General features: G+C 41.4%; 1 protein-coding gene across 1 annotated transcript in view; it reads left to right on the top strand.

Moving 5' to 3' along the window:
• Nucleotides 1–23,689, top strand: part of efnb1 (ephrin-B1) — an 84,807-nt gene that overhangs the window by 26,080 nt on the left and 35,038 nt on the right. The window contains exon 2 of the mRNA XM_077577920.1: nucleotides 11,625–11,902. Coding sequence (XP_077434046.1) covers nucleotides 11,625–11,902 — 278 coding nt within the window. The remainder of the gene's footprint in view (nucleotides 1–11,624; nucleotides 11,903–23,689) is intronic.

Below are 23,689 nucleotides of genomic sequence, written 5' to 3'. Positions count from 1 at the left end.
TCTCACACATCCCACGCGGGTGTCGGGCAGGCTAGCACAGAGCTGCTCAGACATGTTCGGGCACACATATATCTACAAACACAGTCACACATTCAGTGGGTTCTAGCCAGGCGAGTTTTGGCAGCCACTGTAGACTGGGCCTGTGGAGAGATCTTTACGGAGCAAGCAGAGCCCATCTGTGGCTGCTCCTTAGGGATGGAAGGCAGCTGGCTGTATGTGTGTGTGTGTGTGTAAAAAAAAATGTGTGATGACCAAACTTATGTGTGTGTGGGTCAGAAAGGAAGCCCAGAATGAGGCTAAACTGGGGGAGAGGAGGCTTCTGCATCGAAAGAAATAGAGTACAGTGCCATTTATAGCAATGGATATGTTCCTGACCCACCTGCAAAGGGTGAAAATCTGCAATATTGCTAGACAGGGGACATACTGTTAAAAAAAACTAAACATTTGTAAAATAGATGAGCCAATCTTACAGTTTTTTAAACACTTATAACAAACCTATTAAAACTTTGAAGAAATCAAAAGAAGACCCTCTAGCTCGCATAGTTTCCAGCTATTTATTTGCCACTCCTCATTGAAATTTACAGTAAAACTGACATATAAAACAAAAGAGAATTAAATATTATGCATTTGCCAAAATGCTTCGTCTTACATACTGTATGTGACTACAATGTGTATATTAGCTAACATTAGCTTTGTAACTTTGATTTAAGATAAAACACAAGATAATGTGATCTAAAAGTGGTAACTAGTGCGAAGGTTGTACTGTTTGTATGTAGCTAGCAGACAACAAGCTGCTTATCTTACATGTTCGAATTAGAAAATATGTTGCTCTCGTCTAACGACTTACATTATATTTGTGCAAGCTAACAATAACCTTATCTAATCATAGCCGTTTGTTAACATCATTGTGTCATCAGTTTTAAATATGGAGGACCAAAAAAGCCAAAATAATAAATAAAAAAATTAAATAAAAACGGATATAAAAAATAGAATTCAAAAATTAAATATTTTTATTTATTTAATTAGGATTGCCCCACCATTTGAATAACATTTCATGACAGATTTCATGCTTGACAGTGTCTGCAGCATGAAATAAATAAATATGAGAGCAGAGCCTTTTATTTATTGATTGATATTTAAATCTATTTATTTATATATTTACTTTTGTATTTATTTCCACATCTATTTTTATATTTATTTATTTTTATTTTTTATTTTATTTTTGTACTTATTTTTTATATTAAATTTTTGAATTATATTTTTATAACTGTTTTTATTGTCATATTTTTTTATTTATAATTTTGGCATTTTTGGTCCTTTGTTTTCAAACACCAAACTGTTCAATCAAACTATATAACTTCATCTAACTAAAGTCTGCTAGCTTATTGCTAACATATAATGCGGAACACCATAGGCGGGTTAAAAGAAATTTGCATAGATGCTAGGGTAATAAGAAACCTTCAAACAACTCTAATACAGAAGCAAGACAGACAAGCAGATCATACAAAAATATTCAAATATCTTCTCACTACAATTTGGTTACAGTAATTTCTGGATTGCAAGCCGCTACTTTTTTGATTTGCATTCGACCCTGTGGCTAATACCAAGGTGTGGCTTATCCATTAGATCACAAGGTAGCGCACTATAAAGGAAGCGCAAGAGCATCAGGCAGAGCAAGCCAAACCAAGTGAGCCCAAATACAGTAGGAGAGACAGAACGAGAGCAAGACAATTTGCGGCCTCATTGTGGAAAAAAAAGTAGCGGGAACCCGGTGCGGTAACATTAAAACACCTGCGGCTTACAGTCGGGTGCGGCTTATATGTGTAGTATTCCCCAAATTTAGATAGTGGGGCTTATAGTCAGGTGCGCCTTGTAGTCCAGAAATTACTGTACTCTAATACACATGGAGCAGCAAGACAGACAAGCAAATCATACAACAATAGTCACATATTTTCTCACTGCCATTTGGTCTCAATGACAATTACTGGAGTTCATTTTTGAGGACATCATCTTCCTATTCTTCATCTTCATCTTCCATCATTCTGCCACACTGTAATGTATTCAATTTAAATGTCATACATTAACCTTGACCTAAAAAAAAAAAAACTAACATAAACGAAACCCCTTCATTATTTTTTTGGGGAGAAACAGAATATGGTCTTTCTATGTTATTAATTTTTGGGGTCCTAAAATGAAAGCTGTTTAATCATAGCTTGATCGGACAAGCCAAAAATAAACATCTGGCTTTCAAAAAAAAAATACATCTGATGGCCCATCTATTTATGTTCAGAAATTGGTAACAGCATGTTTGAAAATGTGTGGTTTCATAACACAACACAATGGCAAATGTTCAATCTTTTCTTTCCAACGGACTGAGGAAGTTTGCAAACCAGCTACATGTTGTATTTGCGTGACTGCACCATCGTTTCTTCCTGAACGGAAGTATTCGAGGTCAAATGTCCCTCCTGCTCATCGGGCTGATGGATGCTAAGTGGAGACGCAGCGAGCGAGCGTCTGGGCCTCTTCTTGCTGTCACTGATACTGACGATGACGTTCAATCACGACCGCACGCAGCCCGTGTTTAAGCGGCCTGCTCTTAGAGAGGGATGGGCTCGGCTGCGAGTGAAACCGCAGAGACCATGAGAAGAAACAGATTATGCTCCTTGGACTCGGTAATGACTCCTGACACTCGTCTGGCTCAGCGGTCCTCTTCAGCCTGTTGGTGTACAACCCGGTCCACTTGTTTCCTCCTCGTGGCAAGGCCATCTGGGTGTCATCTTGTTAGCTCATTACGGCGCCATGTTAGCCTCCCTGTGTGACAGTGATCGAGAGCGAGCATGTACTGAGCTTGTTTGTTGAACATGGGAGGTGTGTGCGCGTTAAAGCTTGTCTGTGTGCAACTGTTATGAGTCACACAGAATGTGATTTGCTCTGCGTGCCAGCCTGTTGACTAACTCAAGTGTGTGTGTGTGTGTGTGTGTGTGTATCAATGTGAGAGAAAGAGGGAGGGTGTCTGCCTTCACACGTACAAAAGCATCTCTCTACTGGGTGGAAAGTGATTTGGCTTCTTCTTCTTCCATTCATTTATGTTTTTCAATCTCTGTGGTCACATCTTACTCATAATGCAGGTTTGGTGATCCAATTCCGCTGCTGAATTGAGTCTACAATAAGGATTCAATGCTTCCAGCTATGCTAAACAATTCCGGAGCCATACGGGGTTTTGTTTTCTTTAATCTGAGGATGCTTGTCTACGCGGCCTCCTTGTGCACTCCAGTGGAGGTGACTTGTTTACCGTGTTTAACGTGAGGAAATCTTTGTGTGTACGCTGCAGGCTGAGTGTTTATGTATGTGTGTGTGTTTGTAGTCCGGGAACATCTGCCCCTGCTCCAATCTGACACAATCCAGTTATGAATACAAGCTCTTCGGTTGAATTTCTGGTCACAAGCTTGATGAGCAGCATGCTTTCTTAAGGCCGTCAGCGCTCGAGGGAGACACCTTGGAGACTGGCAGCTCTCAGGACTCGAGAGCATCCACTCAAGCATGCTGACAGTGACAGCTTTACCATGCTTGTCTTTCTCCATAATATGAAATGATCACACCAGTCAACAGTCTCGGTGGATCTTAACCACACATGAGGAGCGCAGCCAGTTCACACACCACTGCTTGAACGTTTCTATTGTGTGAGCGTCACTTTATCTCTAGTGGATCTCATAACATTTTGAGGCTGAAACAGCGCAGACAAGCAGATAATTATTTCACATTGATCGTAAAGGAGGACAAGCTGAACCCTGTGTAGCTCATGACGAAGAAAGCCTCTGGCCGTTATTGCATAGTTTAATCTGGGTTTCTGCTTATACATATTACACAACACTCAAGATCTGCACTACGCTGCAATAAGCGACAGGGGTTAATGTGCTAAAATGACTGTAACATTTCATGATCTGCCATAGGGTCACTGATGATTCCATGTCAAATCGCCCAGCAGCTTTAATGAGGCAGACTTTGATTTAAATGAAACTTGGTGTACTTGTTGATAGTGATGGCACAACACCAAATCTCAAATTTTAGGTAAATCGGAGCAGGGGTGTTGGGGGCTATGGCTTGGCAAAAAAGGGCGTGGCCACCTTCCTTTGAACCCTTATATCTCAGGAGCTACTGGGTCAATTTTCACAAAACAGGTATTGTTGGAAAGGGAATGCGAGGATTCCAAATCTGTAATCGTTTAAGAGGGAAGTGAACCCAATTTTTTTTCTTGACAATAACTCCACTAGTCTAGATATTGTATTCTGATTAATATTGCGAACAAAATCCAGCAGTTTTTATCCATATCAGAACGCGGCCATTTTGCCACTTGCTGTCGAGTGTAAATGACATCACAGTTGCTCAGGTCTCAGGTAACAACCAACCACAGCTCAGCTTAAAAAAACTGGTGGATTTTGCTGCATAACTCATATTCCATAAATGTAATATTAACCAGAATGTCATGTTTAGACTAATTAGGTCACATATAACATATTATTGTCAAGAAATGTTTAAGGATGACTAAGAAAATTGGTGCATATTTGAGCAATTTAACCCTTTGACCTACTGTACACTCTTAAAACTGCTTGGTCAAAACTAACCCAATTTTGGTCAAAAACTGGACCGACCTGCTATTTGGCTCAGTTTGACCCAACTTTCTGGGTTGTTTTGAGCAAACTAACCCAATTTCTGTAATAAACAACCCCAGCAAAAATGGCCATTTTGATACAGATTACCCCAAAGTTGGGCCAAATTAGCGGGTCACTTCATTTTTTGACCAAAAGTGGTTTATTTTTTTGACCCAGTAGTTTTAAGGGTATAGTATTTGACCTTGAAATTTACCTTGTGGATCACGTGATGTGAACAAAATTTTTAAATAAAATGTAATTTCTCAGCAGTCAAAGTATCCATACCCTCATGGTTTATCATTGAATAGCATTGAATATCTATTATATTAGCAATAATAATATTGACTATCATCCTACTTTTTACCGAAACTGTCTAACTGTCAGCGGGTCGTACCTCTCTGACTGGCCTAAAATCTTAGATTTAATGTTGTGGCATCACTATCAACAAGTACACCAAGTTTCACTTAAATTAAATTTAAATCTGCTTTGTTACACCCACTGGATGATTTGGCATGAGCTGACCCCAAAAAAACGAAATCCATATTCTGAATCAATGGAGTATCGATTGAAATGAGAGTAACATGGTTGCCCTATGTGAGGTGTCTTCTGTGATAATGTGCAGGGTGGGAGTCAGAAGCCACACTGATTGTGTGTATAATGTGCAAGAGAAATGGTAATTGGGCAGGGAAGACTTTTCCTGGTGCGATAATTACCACACTGATAGGGAGCAGAATGGAGTACCTGGTGTGGCGTTGATTGCATTTGTGTGTGTGGGTTTGTTTTCACACTCTCATGTTCATTTTAAAGGTCATGCAGTAATCCATGTTGGAGAGAGTGCGAGGCTTTTTTTCCTTGACTGTACCTGCATCGGAGCTGTTGGCTGATAACCCTTTGGATGTGTTGTTGTGGATAATTGATTTTTATCGATATGTGTGACATATTCATGCTGCTGCTCAGGAGGAACAAATCAATGAGATGCTGTTTTGTTGATATGGAATGTCTCTGGCTCTTCCTCTCCCAGTTCCTGTGTTCTCGGGTCCATCCATTCAAGCGGCGAAGGCTGCCTGCCAGCGCGGCACTCGGGGCACAGGCCCGAGTTGACTGGACGGGGGCGGGGTGGGGGGATGAGGGCCGCTTTGAGGCTCTGTGAGGGGTTCTGAGTGGGCCTTCGTGTAGGCGGTGTTTTATATGAAAGTCGACGAGGGCAAGGCCAATGAATAGGGGTGGCTGGGAAGGTCCAGGATGCACCCCACGGTGCTTTTGTACGATCTCACATCCATGTGTGTGTATGGGAAAGTGGGAGGGTGAAGCACATGTGAGATCATGTGCTCATATTCACCAGTGGAATGTATAAAAATGTGTGTTTTTTGAGGGGGTTTTGGAGGCAGGGGTCGGCTCTTTTCCTCTGCTTGGTTGTTTTCTGTTCTCTGTTCTGTGCTGTTTGTATAAGCTCTTTACAGGATTGAGCTCGCATTGGAGCCATCCAGTTGAAACAAAACCAACCTCATTGGGTTGTTATGAAAATAATTCCTTCTATTTTGTTTGGTGTGGGAAGATCCACCTAATTTGACATTAGGGGATAAGGCCGGTCTCACATTGAGGGATCCCCCCCCCCCCCCCCCCGAACTTTAGTTTGTATCAGCAGTGCTGTTCCTCTCTGCACGATAACTCCTTTCATCAACATCTCTTACAAAGTCTCTCGACATCATGAATGAACGATGCAATTCAACCTCCCTTTTCAAACCACTCTCCCTTTTGACCTCCTCAAAAGTACAATAATCTTCAGTCCCACATCCCCTCCTCTCCATTGCGTGGCTGTTTGTAGCAATGGATTGCCGCTGATTAAGCCAGCTGAGAGACAAACGGGAGACAAAGTCGCAGCCCCACCAGTTTAGTTTCACATCCTGGACGCGAGTTGGCATGCAGCTTGCCAAGTGGAGGGCTTTTAAACTGGGCTAAACACTAATTGCTGCCCTATTTCTTTTATGTTGCTTCTTTCCCATCTGCGATGGTGCTTCCAGACCTCCACAGCAGCCAGAGCCTCATTATAGCAGACAGTTGACAAAGGCTGGGAAACAGAAGCAGGATAGCAATCTAACCACCGACTAGAAGACAAGCTCGGACAATTGAATCAATGACAGGGGCCGGCTTGTGATTAAATCTTTAAGGGATATTAAGACTTCCAGATTTGAGAAATCTTAATTATTCATCTAAATGGTTGTGGCTATCTTTGATACGGGAACAAATGGTATGTAAAAACTGAGAATTGGGCTGTGTGTTGAGAGCTGCGATTGGTGGCCTTTTGAACGAGAACACTTACAAATGTAATATCTGAACAAAGGATTAGAAAGGACCTACTTGTTGGATCGAGACAATCCAAGGTCTAATTGTGATAGTCTTTCTTTTCTCCCCTCTGGTTTCACACTTGTTTGTCTGCTATGTTTTTTTTCTACCCGTAGAGGGCAAGTGGAGGGGACACAGCGAGAGAAATGTGGAGAAGGTGAATGGGTGAAAGGATAAAGCAAGAGAGGATGGGATTGTAGAAAGAAATAAAGACGAGAGAGCGTGAGGGATAGAGGGAAGGCGGGGAGTAGATGGGCTGGTCAGCAACAAAGCCCAACGTTGCCATGGAAACATGTTTATGCCTCACTGATGCATCTTGTAGATCCAATTAGAGACTGATTGTGTCCATGTCTTCATAGACTCACACACGTGAACCGGGGTTTGGTGTGTGCGTACACACACACACACACACACACACACGCACACACACACACACACACACACACACACACGCTCACACACACACACACACACACACACTTGAAGGTTGCTGCTGAAATGCAGAAAATTGTTAAAAGACATTGGACAAAGGATTCCCTACATTCTCACTCTTATAGGCCCTTGAATTAGCACAACCCCTCCCTTCACCCTCACAAGCAACAGACAATAGCGCCTCACCCTTTTTCTAAGTTTGTGCCCTCATATAATCAGCGAAAAAACAAAAACAAAATGTGAGGTCGGATGCACCTGCGTTGGACCATTTTGTCAATTTCATTTTGTATTCATCCTTTGATGTGATTGAAGGCATTTATTCGGTAATGTCTCTCTAAGAAGGATGCTCATGAATGGTGCAAGGCCTTAATCCGATCATGTTCATTTTCATGGGGAGTTATTCTGCGAAAATGCGTCTTTTTAAATGATTGTTTTGTACCATGGCTGACCTTCTTCCAGTGCTATAAACAAGATGAGGTATATCCCTATTATATAGTACTCACACGCTCCTCTGTCTTACTCATATGAAATTTACTCTCCCCAGCCCATCTGAGGTGTCAGTTCTTTAGTGGGCCATGATGAAATACGTAATGCAGATAAGGTGAGATTATGCTCTCAGAGAGAGACAGTGCCCCGGCCCCTGATGTCTTGTTAAAATGTGAGGGATCAGAAATAACAACAAATGCATTGCACACAGCTAAATCCTGCTTAAATCCGCTGGCATGGGCAGATCTTGCAGATAGGCTCTCTGCTGTGCTCACTGTCTGCGATCATAACACACAGATACGCACGCGCACACACACACCCGTGGTCAGTCCGGCTGTCTGGGTTAATGCTTGGCTAACTGGGACAGCAGAGCTGAACCATGTTGACATTTTAAGCCTCAAACAAGTCCAGAACAATGATTCAGCCCAGTCTGACCCCCGCACCCCCCTTTCAGAGCGCAACCTCAGCCCATTTTGCTGAAAAAATATTGCGCGCACACACACACTGACTTGTATAAACACACACACGACTGCTCAAACACACTGCAATTCCTCGTGTACCCCTGCCCCCACTCGTCACACGCATACTCGTCTCCTGCTCACAACCTTTTGTGAATAAAAGAGAATAGAATCTGATCTGATTGAGTTGGCAGAAGTGAGCGAGGTGGAGTGGTACAGTAAGGCCAAATGGATTATCTTAATCCCCTAGCAGATGATCCGCCAGTGGGAAGATGAACCAGGAAGCCTGACCCCGCACACTGTTTGCCTCATGCTCGGACCTCTGTTGTCAAATCCATATCATGTTCAAATCTGCCTTATATGTAAACGTATATGTGTTTACAGTAGGGCCTGGATTCAAATGCTTGTTCGCATATGAGTTTACCATTTAACTACCAAATTCTGAATCCTTTTCAATGGGTTACTAATTGCATTTTTGCTGGAAGATATAGTCCAAAAAATGTAAAATACAATTTGGTCATAATGGTAAATGGTAAATGAAGTTTACTTCTATTGAGCTTTATCCACACCATATCATATACCAGACGTGGGCAATCTCGGTCCTCGAGGGCCGAAGTCCTGCAGGTTTTGGAGGTTTCTCACTTCCAACACAAGCTGATTCCAATCATCAGGATTGTTATCAGGCTTATGCAGAGCTTGCTGATGAGCTGATCATATATCAGCTGTGTTGGAAAAGGGCAACATGCAAAACCTGCAGGACTCCGGCCCTCGATGCCCACCTCTGTCATATACTGTATCATATCAGAGTGTACATATGCGTCCGACATGCTAACACAACCCACAGAAAGGTTTTCTTTTTTAGTTTAAAATACATTACAGTAAACCTCCAGGATTCCTCACCGCACACTGGCTTAAGATGGAACCCAGTTTTTTTTTGTTTTTTGTTTGCCTTTGGTAAAGTTTTAAATCCATTGCTGTGTCATGTCTGTTGTAGCAGTTAGCTTACATACTTTGATTCCCCCCCCCCCCCCCCAAAAAAAAAAGACACTCGGCCTTGCCTTGAGATAGTTAAATGTTTTACAAACTTTTCCAAAGTTTACCTAAAGTTGCCCATATATTATTACATGGGCGGGCAAACTCGGTCCTCGAGGGCTGCAGGTTTTGAAGGTTTCTTTCTTCCAACACAAGCTGATTCCAATCAACAGGATTGTTATCAGGCTTATGCAGAGCTTGCTGATGAGCTGATTATATATCAGCTGTGTTGGAGAAGGAAAACATCCAAAACCTGCAGGACTGCAGCCCTCTAGGACAGAGTTTGCCCATTCCTGCATTATTATAACTATTTTATTGTATGCCTCTCCTATGAACAAAGCTCTCTTTTGAATTCTCAATGACATGTTCTAAATCAGTGGTGTCACACCAAGTTCTATTGCTGGTGGTGTCAGGGATCAAACCCACATCACATCAACATCTCTGGTTTGAGAGCGCAGATCACTAGGAGTGAGTTAAACTTCTTGGCCACTGACACAGCTCAGCACCGTATATGAACACTCAGAAGCGAACTGACCAGTTGTATTTCAACTCGTTCAACTGGTAACATAAATCACCTCACACCCACTTCAAGAACGTTGGTGAAAGACAGACAAATGAACAGAATGTCATATTGCTTGCATTATTGTTATATTCCATTATATATTATATTACATCTCATTTCAACAACAAGCTGTTTTTTGGCACTCACATATATATAAAAAAAAACATTCTATTGCTTGCAGCTGTCCTAACTGCCATAGCTTGCCTTCTTTTCTGTGTTTTTGACCTTCATTTGTGTCCACATCACACACATCTTAGGTCACATACACCATTAAAAACATGGTGCCACTCCACCACTCATTTGCCACGCAAAGTGTCTGTCATGTTCAACACATGCTAATTAGACCCATGAAAGACAAAACCGGACATTTTCATGAATGTATGAAGACCCTAACCTTGCCAGTATGATGAATTCTCGCGGTATTTGTAAGTCCACAAACTCCGGAGAATACATCTTGTACCGCTCCGGCTGATACGTTTGCAGCGGATCTTTTTTCAATCAGGCGTTGTTTAGGCGGGACGAAACCAATAAGCGCCTATGGTGGGGGGAAACAAACAAACCTAAAAGACGAATGGATGCTGCAATTAATTATGTTGTCGGAGAATTACTCACCGTTTCCTTGTTGAATATGAACAGTGAGAGGAGTTTCGTGCATTTTTATCTGGTAAAGTTGCTCGTGCCCGCCCCAAGACGAGACGGAAGACGAGATTTTCATCTGTTGCCTTGATTGGTCAAAACAAAATGTGCAACGATGTCACATCGTCCAATCAGCTCAAAGTATTTTACAGCAAGCCCTGCCTTTCCCGAAGGGGTCTGCCTAGTGAAGCACCAGATAGATAATGTGAAGAACTCCCTCGAGGAGTCACAATTATCAATCTGGCTGGCGGGGTTATAAAGATCCCCCCACATCCCAGGACAGGGTGTAAAAAAGTGCCAATAAGGACGTATGGTCACCCTAAGTTAGCTAGCGCCAAGCTAACCCCTGTGAGGGTTCATCTCTCTGGTCCACCTTCCAAATCTGCAATCTCCCATTTTACTAGGACGTATAAGAATGGCAAAAGAGGACGCATAGTCGCCCTAAATTAGCTAGCGCTAAGCTAACCCATGTGAGGGTTCGTCTCTCTGGTCCATTATCCATTATTTGACTAAACGTTGTACACATGCTAACATACGTACATATGTGTTGCCAATCGATCATTCTTGTGACACTACACACGACAATATGCTATGATTCATTTGCACTTGAATCCGAAAATTCCGATTCGGTATTTGTTTTTAACGACCAATTGGCATCTCAATTCGAGTCACCAGCCCGAGTTTACATGATGTTCCGTGCCGCTCTTCCTCTAATCCTTTTAATGGCTGCCATTTTGTGTGTGGCCAGGTTGTTTCCTTCCTTTGGTGTACTTTATTTCCAACCTGTGTATGAGAACGACCCTCTGAGTATTTGTGTGCCTGAACATGGTCAAGCCGTAACTTGTCATGTGTTTGCGGGCCCGAATTAACGCCTCTGACTAAAAGCCAATGCTGGAGGACTTAAAAAAACATTAAAGCCCAAAGTATTAGGACTATATAAACTGTTTAGAAAGTATGTGGCTGCTTTTCCAGACTTCCTTTATGATGTGTTACTTACAGTCTGCCTTTTTTTTTTTTGCCTCACAGATTTGTTGCTGGCAAAGGCCTGATTATCTACCCAGAGATCGGTGACAAGCTGGATATCATCTGTCCCAGAGCGGACCAAGGCCGAGAGTATGAGTTCTACAAGCTGTACTTGGTGAAGAGGGAGCAGGCGGAGAGCTGCAGCACGGTCCTTGATCCAAATGTTCTGGTCAATTGCAACAAGCCGGAGAAGGACATCAAGTTTACCATCAAATTCCAGGAGTTCAGCCCCAACTACATGGGCCTGGAGTTCAAGAGGAACGTCAACTACTACATCACGTGTAAGTTTCTTCTGAAAGCTGATCTGTTGTTGTCGTGGTTTAACATTCATTTATCCGGAGGAGCTAGTAATACACTCTGCTTCACACTCTGTTGAACACCGACGTGTGGCCAGGCGCTCCTTAGTTAAACTGTCCTTTAATGGTGACTGCAGCATCACCGTGGCAACGGCCCAAAGTGATGTACTTGGCGATTGTTTAAGGTCAAAGTGGAAGTGGACTCTCAGTTAGTTTTCCCGACATGTTTATATCATAAGAATGGTAAGATAAGTTGAAAAAAATCCCTTTCCTAATGCTTATACTTAAATATGCTGAGGTACTTGTAGCGTTTAGGGCTTTGGAGGAGGAAATATTGCAGTGTTTTTACAGCACATAAAGAAAACATGCATTCCACCACAGCCAGCGCCAGCGTTTTACGAGTGTTTACATTATAACCCACCCGTAAGAAAAGCAATGAAATCTTCCACAATGTTTTACTGAAAACGTCATGAAACTCTCGGTTTATCAGCATTTAAGGCTTAAGAAATCTTTAATGACCTTTCATAAATAAGGCGACTATGCCAGACCTGACCATTGTCGAGGTGCCTTTGAACAAGGTACTGCACACCCCCACGGCTTCAGGGAAGCACTGCGGGCCACGAAACTCTGATAGCTGTCCTTGCATGCTTGCATGTGTGTGATCTAATTCTCTTTGTTTCTCCGTGAGAAATTATTATCGGTAAAATAAACCCACAGGGTCAGTCAGTATATATTTTTTAACATTGCCAATTAGATTTTGTTGAATTATTTCTTAATTTTTTTTTATACATATTCTGCGATATAAAAATATCTATACTATATACAACGGATATATCACATATATCATGATTTGTTTTTAATAGCTTATAAACAACATGTACATACATTAATCAGTAATAAAAATCCATTCCATTCCTTACTGTTAAATTACCCTCGTTGCTTCCAAGAGAACGTTTAGATTTCATGTTGATGGTCTCTCTCTCTCTATCACATATACACCATACGTCCATTTTCTGCATTGCTTGTCCTCGCGAAGGTTACGGGTGAGCTGGATCCCATCCCAGACGACCTTGGGCGAGGGACGAGGATATCAGGCAGACCAAATACAAACTATTTCTTAGATGTGTCGAGAAAAGAAAACCATTCTAGTATTTTGTTTTAAATAACTCTCACAGTATGTCAGCACCCTCTGAAGCAAAAATTCACATTAATGCTAATTTAAACAGCGCATGTTTTTTTTTGTGAGCTCTTCCTCAAAGGCAGAGTTTAAACGAGGCATGATGATGTTTTTAAAGGGCTAGGTATTACTGTATGTGGGCTCAGGAAAGAAATAGCTTTTATTTTTATAATACCTAGATGTCTTTCGGGAACCCTTGGGGTACTAATGTCTCATGCGGTTTGTTGCTGTTTTATGCTACATTTACTTTATGATCCCAGAGGGCATCTTTCAGGTCACCGTGGACGAAACGGGATGGGCGTGAGACAATTTTGGGGAACATGGTGGACAAAGTTGACAGGTTGTAATCCCCATTGATGCCTAGTCAGAATTTTAACCCCTTCAGACCCACATTTTTTCTGATGGGCAAATAAAAAAAACAAAAAAAACAAACAAACTAATTTTGTCTCTTTTCCTGCATGAGAACAACATGGAATTTTTTTGGGGCGGTATCTCATGTTTTGATTTTTTATAGTGGGCGCCAGGATAATATGGCTGTAACATGTTGTAAGCTTAACAAGCTTATATGTAACATTTTTAAGATGAACACCATGCAAATCACCTTGCGATTGTGATTGGTTAGGTAGGATCCAATCATGAACCAGAAGTGTTGACATCATCCAAATTATGCGTATTTATTGGTTTAGATATACAAATATGTCATGTCCATTGCAATCATCTATGGGTCCGAAAGGGGTTTAAACCAGCAAAAGCTCTGTCACAGCAGTCACAGTACGGATGAGAAACCAAGTTGGCCGTAGTGAAACGGGTGAATGCAACAAAACTTGAAATATGATGTAACAAAACTTTGAGGTGGTCCGTAGTAGGATTTTGAATTTTATGTTGTGAACATTTCAAATTTTATACTTATCGGACAAAACAGATATGCATTTTGATTTTTAAATGATGATCATTATTGTTAAATAATTAACTGCATTGAAGAGAATTTGTAGTATAATATTGCTCATACTTTTGCTTAAGTAACATTATATTTATGGACATTTTCCTCCACAGGGCAATAGTAGAGTTTTCAGACAGGTGAAGGATTTGAAGCAACAATTTGTAGACTTGACAATAACAACTTTATTGGACATCTGTAATGTCTCCGCTGTGTAAGAGTGTATTGATGGTGTAGCAAGTGGGAGTACTTGCCTGCAGTGCTTCAGCAGACATGCAGGCTCCATCCAAGTGATCATTATTAGCCTCATATACTGTAAGTCTCCCATGTCAGCAATAATCAGAAGTTGTATTTGTCTTTGTTGTATGTTAATGCTGTTGTCCTTTGCAACAGGACAAGTTCACGTTATTTATTACACCGCAGCCTGTGCACGTACCGTGGCTCACTTCATCTATCATATACCCTGTACAGTATAATAGCCGTGCCAGCCACATGTACAGTTTGCATTTAAAGCCCAAGGGGCAGACAGTGAGAGCTGAGCGCATGTTTGTGGTTTTTCCTGTACAGTAAGTAGAGTGCACTGTATGTTTGTGTATGAAGGCTTGCCTTGTGAATGTTGCCTCATTGCCTGAGGTGGGAATGTGGTCCACCCACTCAGCCATACGATGTAAATCCGAATCTAAAGAGCGAGCCTATCCGGCCTGATTTATTATTGTCAAACATGGCAGAAGGATGCAACGTGAGGACAAAAATCCCACCTGCACTTTGACCCCCGGGGCTCTGTATGTCTTTTCTTTGATCAACTCCACGACCCTCTCCACTATATGCTGCATGACTGCGGCTGAACAAGCGACAAAAGGCGTGAGGTAAAGTAAGCAACAAATGGTGCAGTCCGCTGCCCTTGTGTCACTGCAGGGGACGTCCACCACTTGGTTCTGTGCATCCCAGGCCTGCTCTGACAAGCATGTGTGCACAGAGGGGAAGGGGATGGCGGAAGGGCTAAAAGTCAGAACCCACGGACAAAGGGTCAGAGACACAGCAGGGGTCAGTAATGATAACCCTGCTCTGATCTAAACTCCAGACCAGCTCCAGCCTGTGCCATCCATCAGTACACACGCACGCATGCACGCACGCACGCACGGACGCACGCACACACATAACCAAACAAACTGGCTGCATTTCATTGTGTTGTCTAAACACGGGATTTGCAATGAGATGTTTGTGTGGAAAATAGCTGTGCTGGTTTTAGAGGCTAGAGAGCTCAGATGGGAGTGACTTAAGACTGCAGGAATTAAATGAAATAAATGAGCGCGGGGAAAAGGGTAGGATGTGTATACAAAAAAAGAACAGCGATGTCAAGTGACGTCTTTGTCTGCTTAAAAATGTTGGCATTTCAGCCTACAAGAATTCCACTTGCTTGATGTCTTGGTTTGTGTTTGTGTAATATAAAGCTCTGTGGAATAAAGCCAGCTGTTTTGTACGTGGATGCAAATTGCAGTTCAGACCTGCTGGAGTTCTCTGTTGCTCGCAGGAGAAACTTGAGCGCGTTCGAAAAAAGAAATTTGCATTGTATGCACTGCACTGAAGACAAATGTGCAATTTGTCAGTACTCATGTTGCTTTTGAATAATGAACCAGATGTCAGCTTTGCTGTTAAATATGGGCGTATCCACCTGTTGAAGTTCAGCATATTCAAATGTATAATTATATAATTAATCATCTCAGCGTGGTGAATCTATTGTGCAGTTTCACCATAAAACAAAGAATGTTTATGTAAGACCATCTCTTTTGCTTGAAGTATCCTTTTAATTATTTATTGATGTTATTATTAAAGTGATATTGTTTGAATGTGTACATTTATATGTTTTGTTTATTTGACATTCATGCGCTGAAAAAAATAATTTGAGCTACTCACCTCTAATGTACACACACATCCATAATGCACATTAGCCATAACATTATGCACACTGGCACAGCACTTGTCTAAATCAGGACATTATTCTCATAAATTACATTTTTGGTAACTTGATAGGAATTTGTATGTTTTTCATTGGCTCTTTTTCTGTCACAATTTCAGATTCTCTCAAATAGCGACACAAAGAAACCTTGAGAGGAAACAAATACTCGTGTGGATCTGTATAAAAAAGTGTGGATTTTTGATTACTATTTCTATAAAGAAAAAAACAACACTGATTTAATGAATATTTCAGTCTTGTCATTCCAGAATTCATTTTACATATAAGGTCAGTTTTTTTTCTTTTATTCTTTCATCGAGTTCTCTTCAGGGCTCCTAACTGCCCTTAAATGTTTTTTTTAATCTACTTGCGCATGTGCAACCAGTTAATCAGATTTTTTTTCATTATTATTGTTGAGTATTTTTTGTTACTGACAAACTTCTGTTCCACACTTCAGCCAATTTACAACTAATATAGTGAAAATTAGTAATTTAAAGTCTGCGTCCCTAAATTTTCTACTTGCACCCTGATTTCAGGTTAAGTGCACGGTGCTCCTAGTAAAAGTTAGTTTAGATCTCTACTCTTGTCGAAATAAAGGTGCCTGAATGCCGGCTGTGTCTGTGTGTTCTGGCTTGAGGCCGTCAGGCAGTAAACAGAAGCAGCCAGTCCTCATACACCCCTTTAGTCTTCTCCCTTGATTCCTTGTGTAGCCTGCAGGGTAAGCCTGATCCTTCCTGACAGCTGTCACTCTCCATCTCAGTGTGCCGTCGTGGACTCAGAGGTCTGTCGACTTCTACACCGGAAAACTGCCGCAGCGGGGCACATACTCCCTCACCTTTTGGAGGATTCCAGCCCTCATGATGACTAGCAGCAAACAGCGGAGATGTTTGTGCTCTTGTCACTCATTTGGTTTGACGCTAAATCCCGGGAAACTCTCTCAACTACGTGCAGCAAGGGACAGATAGTGTGTGCCCGAGGATCTGGCAGTTACGTAAATGTTTAAAATGACCTTTTCTTCTTTCTCTAACCTATGCATGGTTGCTCAAGCCGCCTTTAGACTCAAGAAGACATTTGACAGCTGTATTTGATACGGTGGGATGATCTCAGCATTGCTCACACCTGACAGGATTAAGGTTAGAAGTCGTGTTGCACATCACCAATACTTATTTTCTTTAGCGTGTTTTTTCCCCCTGTATTTATTTATTCTTCACAACCTACACATACACTCCTGCGATTCTTTTGCTTCCCCTTCCATTGGCTTGTTTACACACTATACAATTTTATTTTACAAACTGGCTAAGCCTTTGGGTTGAAGTTAAAGGTCAAGTTTGAAATCCCTGGCCAGGTTTATATTAGATCACCAGATCCTCCTTACCCTACCTTTGCCAGGACGTAAACACACCAACACACAGAATGTCCACATGCTCCCACACTCTTGGTTTTATACAAACTACGGCAGGCTTAGACTCAGATTGTGCAATAAAAGTAATCTTTCTAAAACAAAAAAACAAAAACGTTAGATGTCATCTTTTAGCGTTAACATGAAATTACCATAATCAAATCACAGCCCCCTATTCAAATGACATGCATTTGTCAGCTGCGCTCTCGAAAAGACAAAGGCATTTTGAACGTCAGATTATAGAGATGCAAATGACTCACACATTTTCCAACATGCAATTAAATGGGTTTTTAACATCTGGTAACCTCCTCAGTAAAATCACGCAAAGATTTGAATTACAGCAAAGCAAGACTGCTGCACATTTTCTTTTTGTCCAAATGGTTGCGCCTCGTGCATGCTTTTTATCAATGTAGAACAAAGAACAGACACTATTATTGCACATTTATCAGACGGTAGACATTTAAAATTACTTACAGAACCAGCAGCATGATCAGATGTTCTTATTTCTGTTCATAGTAAGTGGATGAAAAATGTCAGTGTTGCCTGTTACCCTAAAAAAGTTACTTAGTTACTTTACTGATTACTCGCTTTAAAAAGTAACTTTCCTTAGTGATTACTTCATTTTAAAAATAACCAAGTTAAATTACTTTTATAGTTGGCGTGGCCCAGGGTGTAAAGACGGTCGTTTCGTAATCAGAAGGTCGGCTGTTCGATACCCGCTCTCCTCAAGTCATGTGTCGTTGTGTCCTTGGGCAAGGCACTTCACGCACACACGCACACACACACACACACGCACACACACACACACACACACATTGCCTTCCAGTGCTACTCACACTGGTGTATGAATGGTGCGAATGTTTGGTGGTGGTTTGAGGGGCTGTAGGCACTCACTGGCAGCCGTGCTTCCGTCAACCCACCCCAGGTGTGAATGTGTGAGTGCATGAATAATGTATCCATTCCATTGTAAAAGTGTATTTGAGTGTATAGAGAAGCGCTCTATAAATCAGATGCATTATTATTTATTATTAGTTACATTCAGCAAATACCGACAACACTGCTTAACATAAAAATGAAATGACACCCAGTTTTGTCACTTAGTTGGAAGTGCATTTTTAACAGTGACATTTAAGAATATTTTTTTTTCATTAAAAAAATAATATAAAGACAACCTTTTTGACTTAAAACATAATTACTTTGGATTTCACTTAACAAAAATGGGCTACTTGTTTAAAAAAAAAAAGACAGACTTTCTAAACTTCACTTAACATAAATAGATTTTAAAGTAAATAAAAAAGGCAGTCTTTTTACATTTCATTAATGTTGCAATGCCAAAACTCAATATTTATAATGTATCGTATATTGGTTATAAAAGTAACAATAATTTGGGTATCACTTGCATTTTGACTACATACTGCATTTATGATTTTTTTTGGGCATTGTCTTATTAGAGACACATTATCTCTGTAGACAGCACAAAGTGTGCAATAAAACTTGACATTTTTTTTTCTTCACAAACTCAAAATAATGAAGGTACTTCCAGCTTGAAAATCTCCTTCCTACTTTAACGCCAACAGACGGTAACTTTGAATTTGAAAACTCCCACAATGCCTTTCAACATGTTCAATCTGTAAATACCAGAGTTCCCCTTAGAGTTACTTGTTTAGTGACTTAAGTAAGTATTATTGTCTTAGAAATCAGGTGCTTTGCTTTATTTTATTATTCCTTAGTTTTACATAAAAATATGGTTGTGAGGGAGACACTGTGGATGAAAGCTGCTATACTCTCGCAAATACTGACATTACTTTCACTTATTAGCAAAGTAGTCTGATTACTTGACTGGAAAAAGTAACGCGTTAGATGAGTTGTTACTTGAGAATGCGTACATTTTGGAGTAATGCATTACTTGCGTTACAGGCAATAAAAGTCTTCAAATGCTTGTTTTGTAGTCATCGTAGAGCAGTTAGTGTTTAAAATACTTAATTAGCCTTCAATGCAAGCTTCACCTGAAGAAAATCCAAGTTGCTCATTCACTCGGGCTAACTATCATTGATGTTACCGATTAGAGTTTTAAGTTGCTAATCAGTGATACTTAACGGATTTCCTTTTCAAAGTAAACCCTGCTAACAGCTCAGGTTAGCCCCGGTGGAGCAACACGGCCCGGGATAAGAAGATTTACCCCCACTGTCTGAGTGTTTATGGAGCAGCAGTGTAATATGTGACTTTCTGCTTGCTTTGCAAATCTATCCAGGCTGCCTCTGCTACTTCTCCTTTGGATATTTCATGCTGAGGGGGGTTAGCAGGCACAGCATTATTGCCTTTCGTTTATTACAGAGGAGTTTGTTTAGAGTGGGGTATGGCGGGGGGTAATGGAGGGGGTGGCGGGCGTCCATGAGGATTTTGTTGCAAAGGCAGGCGGGCCTGCTTACGTGGCCAGACAAATGAATGGTTGTCATTGGTTACGACTGAAGCCTTCAATCCTAGATGATATATTCATGTATTCATCTCAATTAGTTGCCTCTGTACATCTCCTAACACAGACACTCAGCAGAGCTCCACGCTTACCTTATTAGAATACTTTACCCCCCACCTCACTGTCTTCCCCTCCTCTAATCATCCCAATCGTCATTATTCAGCCTTTAAGATCTCTAAATGTGTTTGTGAGCCTTGCTAAGATTGTGTTCCAGTCACTCTCTTTAACTGATAGCTTGGATCTCCTCTCAGCACATAGACAACAACACTGCTATTCATTTTTTTTTTTTTTTAGTTATTTCTTCTCAACCTCATTTGGCAACCTCCCACACAATGTTCCTTTTCTCTAGGAGCACTTCTCAAAAGTTGAAAGTAAACTTCCTTGTTTCATTTATTTCCATCTGCAATGTCAAATCCATCTTGGTGCTTTTAAAACCTCAAAATAGCTCCAGGCAAAAAGAAGAGGAGACATTTTAAGACTGCTGGAAAGATTAATGTTTGGGGAAGTGATCGCGAAGAGTAAATGTAGGAGATGAGCATCATTCGCCTTATGGTGAAACATTGCGGCCTGTTTCTGGATAAGAACATATAAGCATGATGAAACAATGGCAGCTTATACTCTTTTTAACACATGCAAATGGATGTTTCCTCTTCCAGTTCAGATGTCTGAGGTTGTTTGCGCTGCGCTTTGCCAGCAACGCATATTCTTTCTTCGCGGGCCAATGGCTGAGCTGAAATCATAGCCCTCTGTCAGATGGGACTCACCCCCCCCACCCCCCCTCCAAGCAGCCATAGAACAGCGGTTTCTGTTTTCCGAGGCGCGTTCTGAAATGACTTTGTTTTCCAACAGCCGCTCTGTTGCACCCTCAGACGGCTCCTGCCAAGATGTCCTCCTCCTCGAACTGGAACCTGAGCTTGTTTGCTCAATCTCATCGGAGAAATATGGATTTATAATTATGGAGGTTATTAGTTTTAATGTCTTATCCTTTCTGAGGAAAACCGCTGTGTGCTCGGTGCAGCCGCAAATGAGTGCTGGTGTGAACATTATTGCAGAAAGCCAATTTTAGGGGGGGCAAGAGAAAAGAGTCTCAGTGATGAAATTGAATCTGCTCTGAGGAAAGCAAACAAACATGAATCACAAGGCGGTGATAGAGATTGCTGTGGTTCTCCAACGGATAAATAGGGAATATAAATACTGTTCTGCAGGCCAGGACCGAGCCTGTTTCTCTGAATTCGGCTCCGCGGCAAAATGTCCGTGTTCCATTCCAGCCTGACCACAGGCGCACCAACGCAGCAACAGGAGCAGACAAACGTGTGCGTGCAAACACAGGAATAAATATCCTCAAAGCCACATAAGCAAATTCAAATCTATATCAACTTATAACCTCGCACTCGCATGCAAATAGAGATCCGGAAAAGCAAACAGTAAACAGCATGCACTCATGAGACTGCTGTGCGCATGTGATGATTTGCATTCAAACCAAGTGTGGCAAAGACAAGATATTTTCAGTCTGATTTTGGGTGTGAATGCTGGTGACCACACTTTGTTCACGTCGATGGATGGATACTGAAAATAAAGTGTCATCAAATAAGTATGTGCTATATAATTCAGCCTCTCACATGATGATTTGATTAAAATCCAAACCCACAAGTGCAATTTCGTTCCCTCATTCGCTTCCTTTTCAGTTTTTTCCCTGCAACATAATCTTGCCCAACTCTCACCAGCCGCTCCTCTCTTTAGATCCTCCCCACCTCGCTTCTCCTGCGGCACACTGACAGATCCTCCAGGAAATTGTTTTGAATCTGCCAGACATTTTTGTGTTGTAGCTGTTTATTTGTATTGGGGGGCTCAGGGGCTCGGGGAGCCGACGTCGCTCCCTCCCGTATTGGAAGCGAGGTTAAGCCCCCAAACTCTTATGCCGCCCTGCGCCAAAAACGCTGATCCTCGATCAGCATGGCTTTACCGTGTAACCGATACCGGGAGGAGGAGAGAGGAGCGCCGGGAAGGACGTAATCAGTGTGTGTTTGTGCACCAGCTACTGGCTTTGTGTGTATTAGGATGTAATCAGCAGCATTTTCTGTATGGTCTGCTGCACCCTCTGATTGGGCTTTTGTCAAATACCAAGTGAAGGGAAGAAAAATCTTTTTCTTTTCGTCGCCGTGTCACCGATCGACCCTTAGAGCCTCGCTGAAGTTGGTCAGCTGTGGTACAACATCACAATCTACATCGCTGCATTTGGATGTGGACTTGTGTGCCCCTCTGATTTTGTTTAGTTTGTGTATGTTAGCAGGTACTTGTACATGAGCATCCTCATGGGATTAGCTACAACGGTTGTATGCGCATGCTTGCTGATAGGGACAATTGCACTCCTACACACACCTGTGTTACTCTGTCTTTCTTTGACCTCTATTTTCTCTTTCTTATAATACACGGGCTCCTGGATTTTATTTTTAAAGCACCAAGTCACAATAGCAATTATCTCTTGTCATGTAAAGTAGGATTAAGTGCACCTTATATAATTAGAGACACCATGAGTGAGCATTTAGAGAAATTCCCCGCCTAACACAAAGAAACCTTACTGAAGAAGACTCAGAGTGGAGTTGATCAGGCAAATATTTGCTTATAATTTTAGCTTCCCATATCTTAGCTTTTTCTTTTCGTAAATCTCCTGCCCGGCATTTCAAAATACATTAAAGACGGCAAACAGCCACGCGCTGATATTGATTTTGGAGTACTTCCCTTACAGGTACTCATGTCAAACCCAAGGCCCGTGGGCTAGATCCGGCCCGCCATGTCATTTTATGTGGCCCACAAAAGCAAATCATATCGCTTTCCATGAGACTTGCTAAAATCTGAACAAAAATGTTCACTTGTGCAAGATTTAAAAAAAAAATTTCTACAGTAACTTGAACAATAAATCAACAAACTATTATCCTTGACTTCAGATATCAAAACTTTGCCCCGCGACAAAAACAAGTTTGACACTCCTGGTATGGACGCTATATCCCAGAGACACACCTTTTAATTTATCAATTAATTAATCAATCATACTTGACTTATTTCTTGATCAAGTCAAGTCAAGTTTATTTATATAGCCCATAATCACAAAAGAGTCTCAAAGGGCTTCAAATGCCCACAGTTGACAAATATTAACGACATTCCCTGATCGAACAAGAGGGCAAGGAAAAACTTTTTAAAAATCCATGAGGGGAAAAATAAGAAACCTTAAGAAGGGACCGCAAATGTGGTAATCCCCCCTGGATGACCAGGCTGCAATAGATGCCGAATGGGCAACAATTTACACAGTTTGTGATACTGAACAGTAAACAATATTAACTAGAAAAGTGCGATCTTAAAGCCACAGTGTGTAATCTTTAGCTCCATCTCGTGATGAACTAATAATTCATTCAATTAAAAAAAAAAAAAACACTATTGATTTCAATAATATGTACACAAAAAAAAAGTTATATCACATCAACATCCATTTTTTTTAATACAGTATAAACGTATTTCTGCAGTCTCAGGTTACAAGAGGCTGACATGTTTTGCCGCCATCTTTCTGCTAGAGATGCCCAAAGAACAACTTTGCGAACATAGTTAGCCCTAGTGGTGCTTGCAGCTAGTGTCGGAACTTCCACAGCTGGGGCTCCCGTCGCTTTTCACTTTCTGCTTTGCTCTCGAAAACTTTTATGAGCTTTTTTATTACTAGTTTCTCCCTTTAGCCGCTCTTGTTAGCTGCTCTGGCTAAATCTGTCTCACTCGGGCTTCCGGTGCCGCTTGCCGGGCTTCACACCGGCTACCAAGTCGCCGTCGCTGGCCGAGATGCTCGTTT

This window comes from Vanacampus margaritifer, chromosome 10 (genome assembly GCF_051991255.1).
Source record: "Vanacampus margaritifer isolate UIUO_Vmar chromosome 10, RoL_Vmar_1.0, whole genome shotgun sequence".
NCBI lineage: Eukaryota > Metazoa > Chordata > Actinopteri > Syngnathiformes > Syngnathidae > Vanacampus > Vanacampus margaritifer.
The sequence above is the reverse complement of the archived record's forward strand: the minus strand, read 5'-3'. Positions and strand labels throughout refer to the sequence as shown.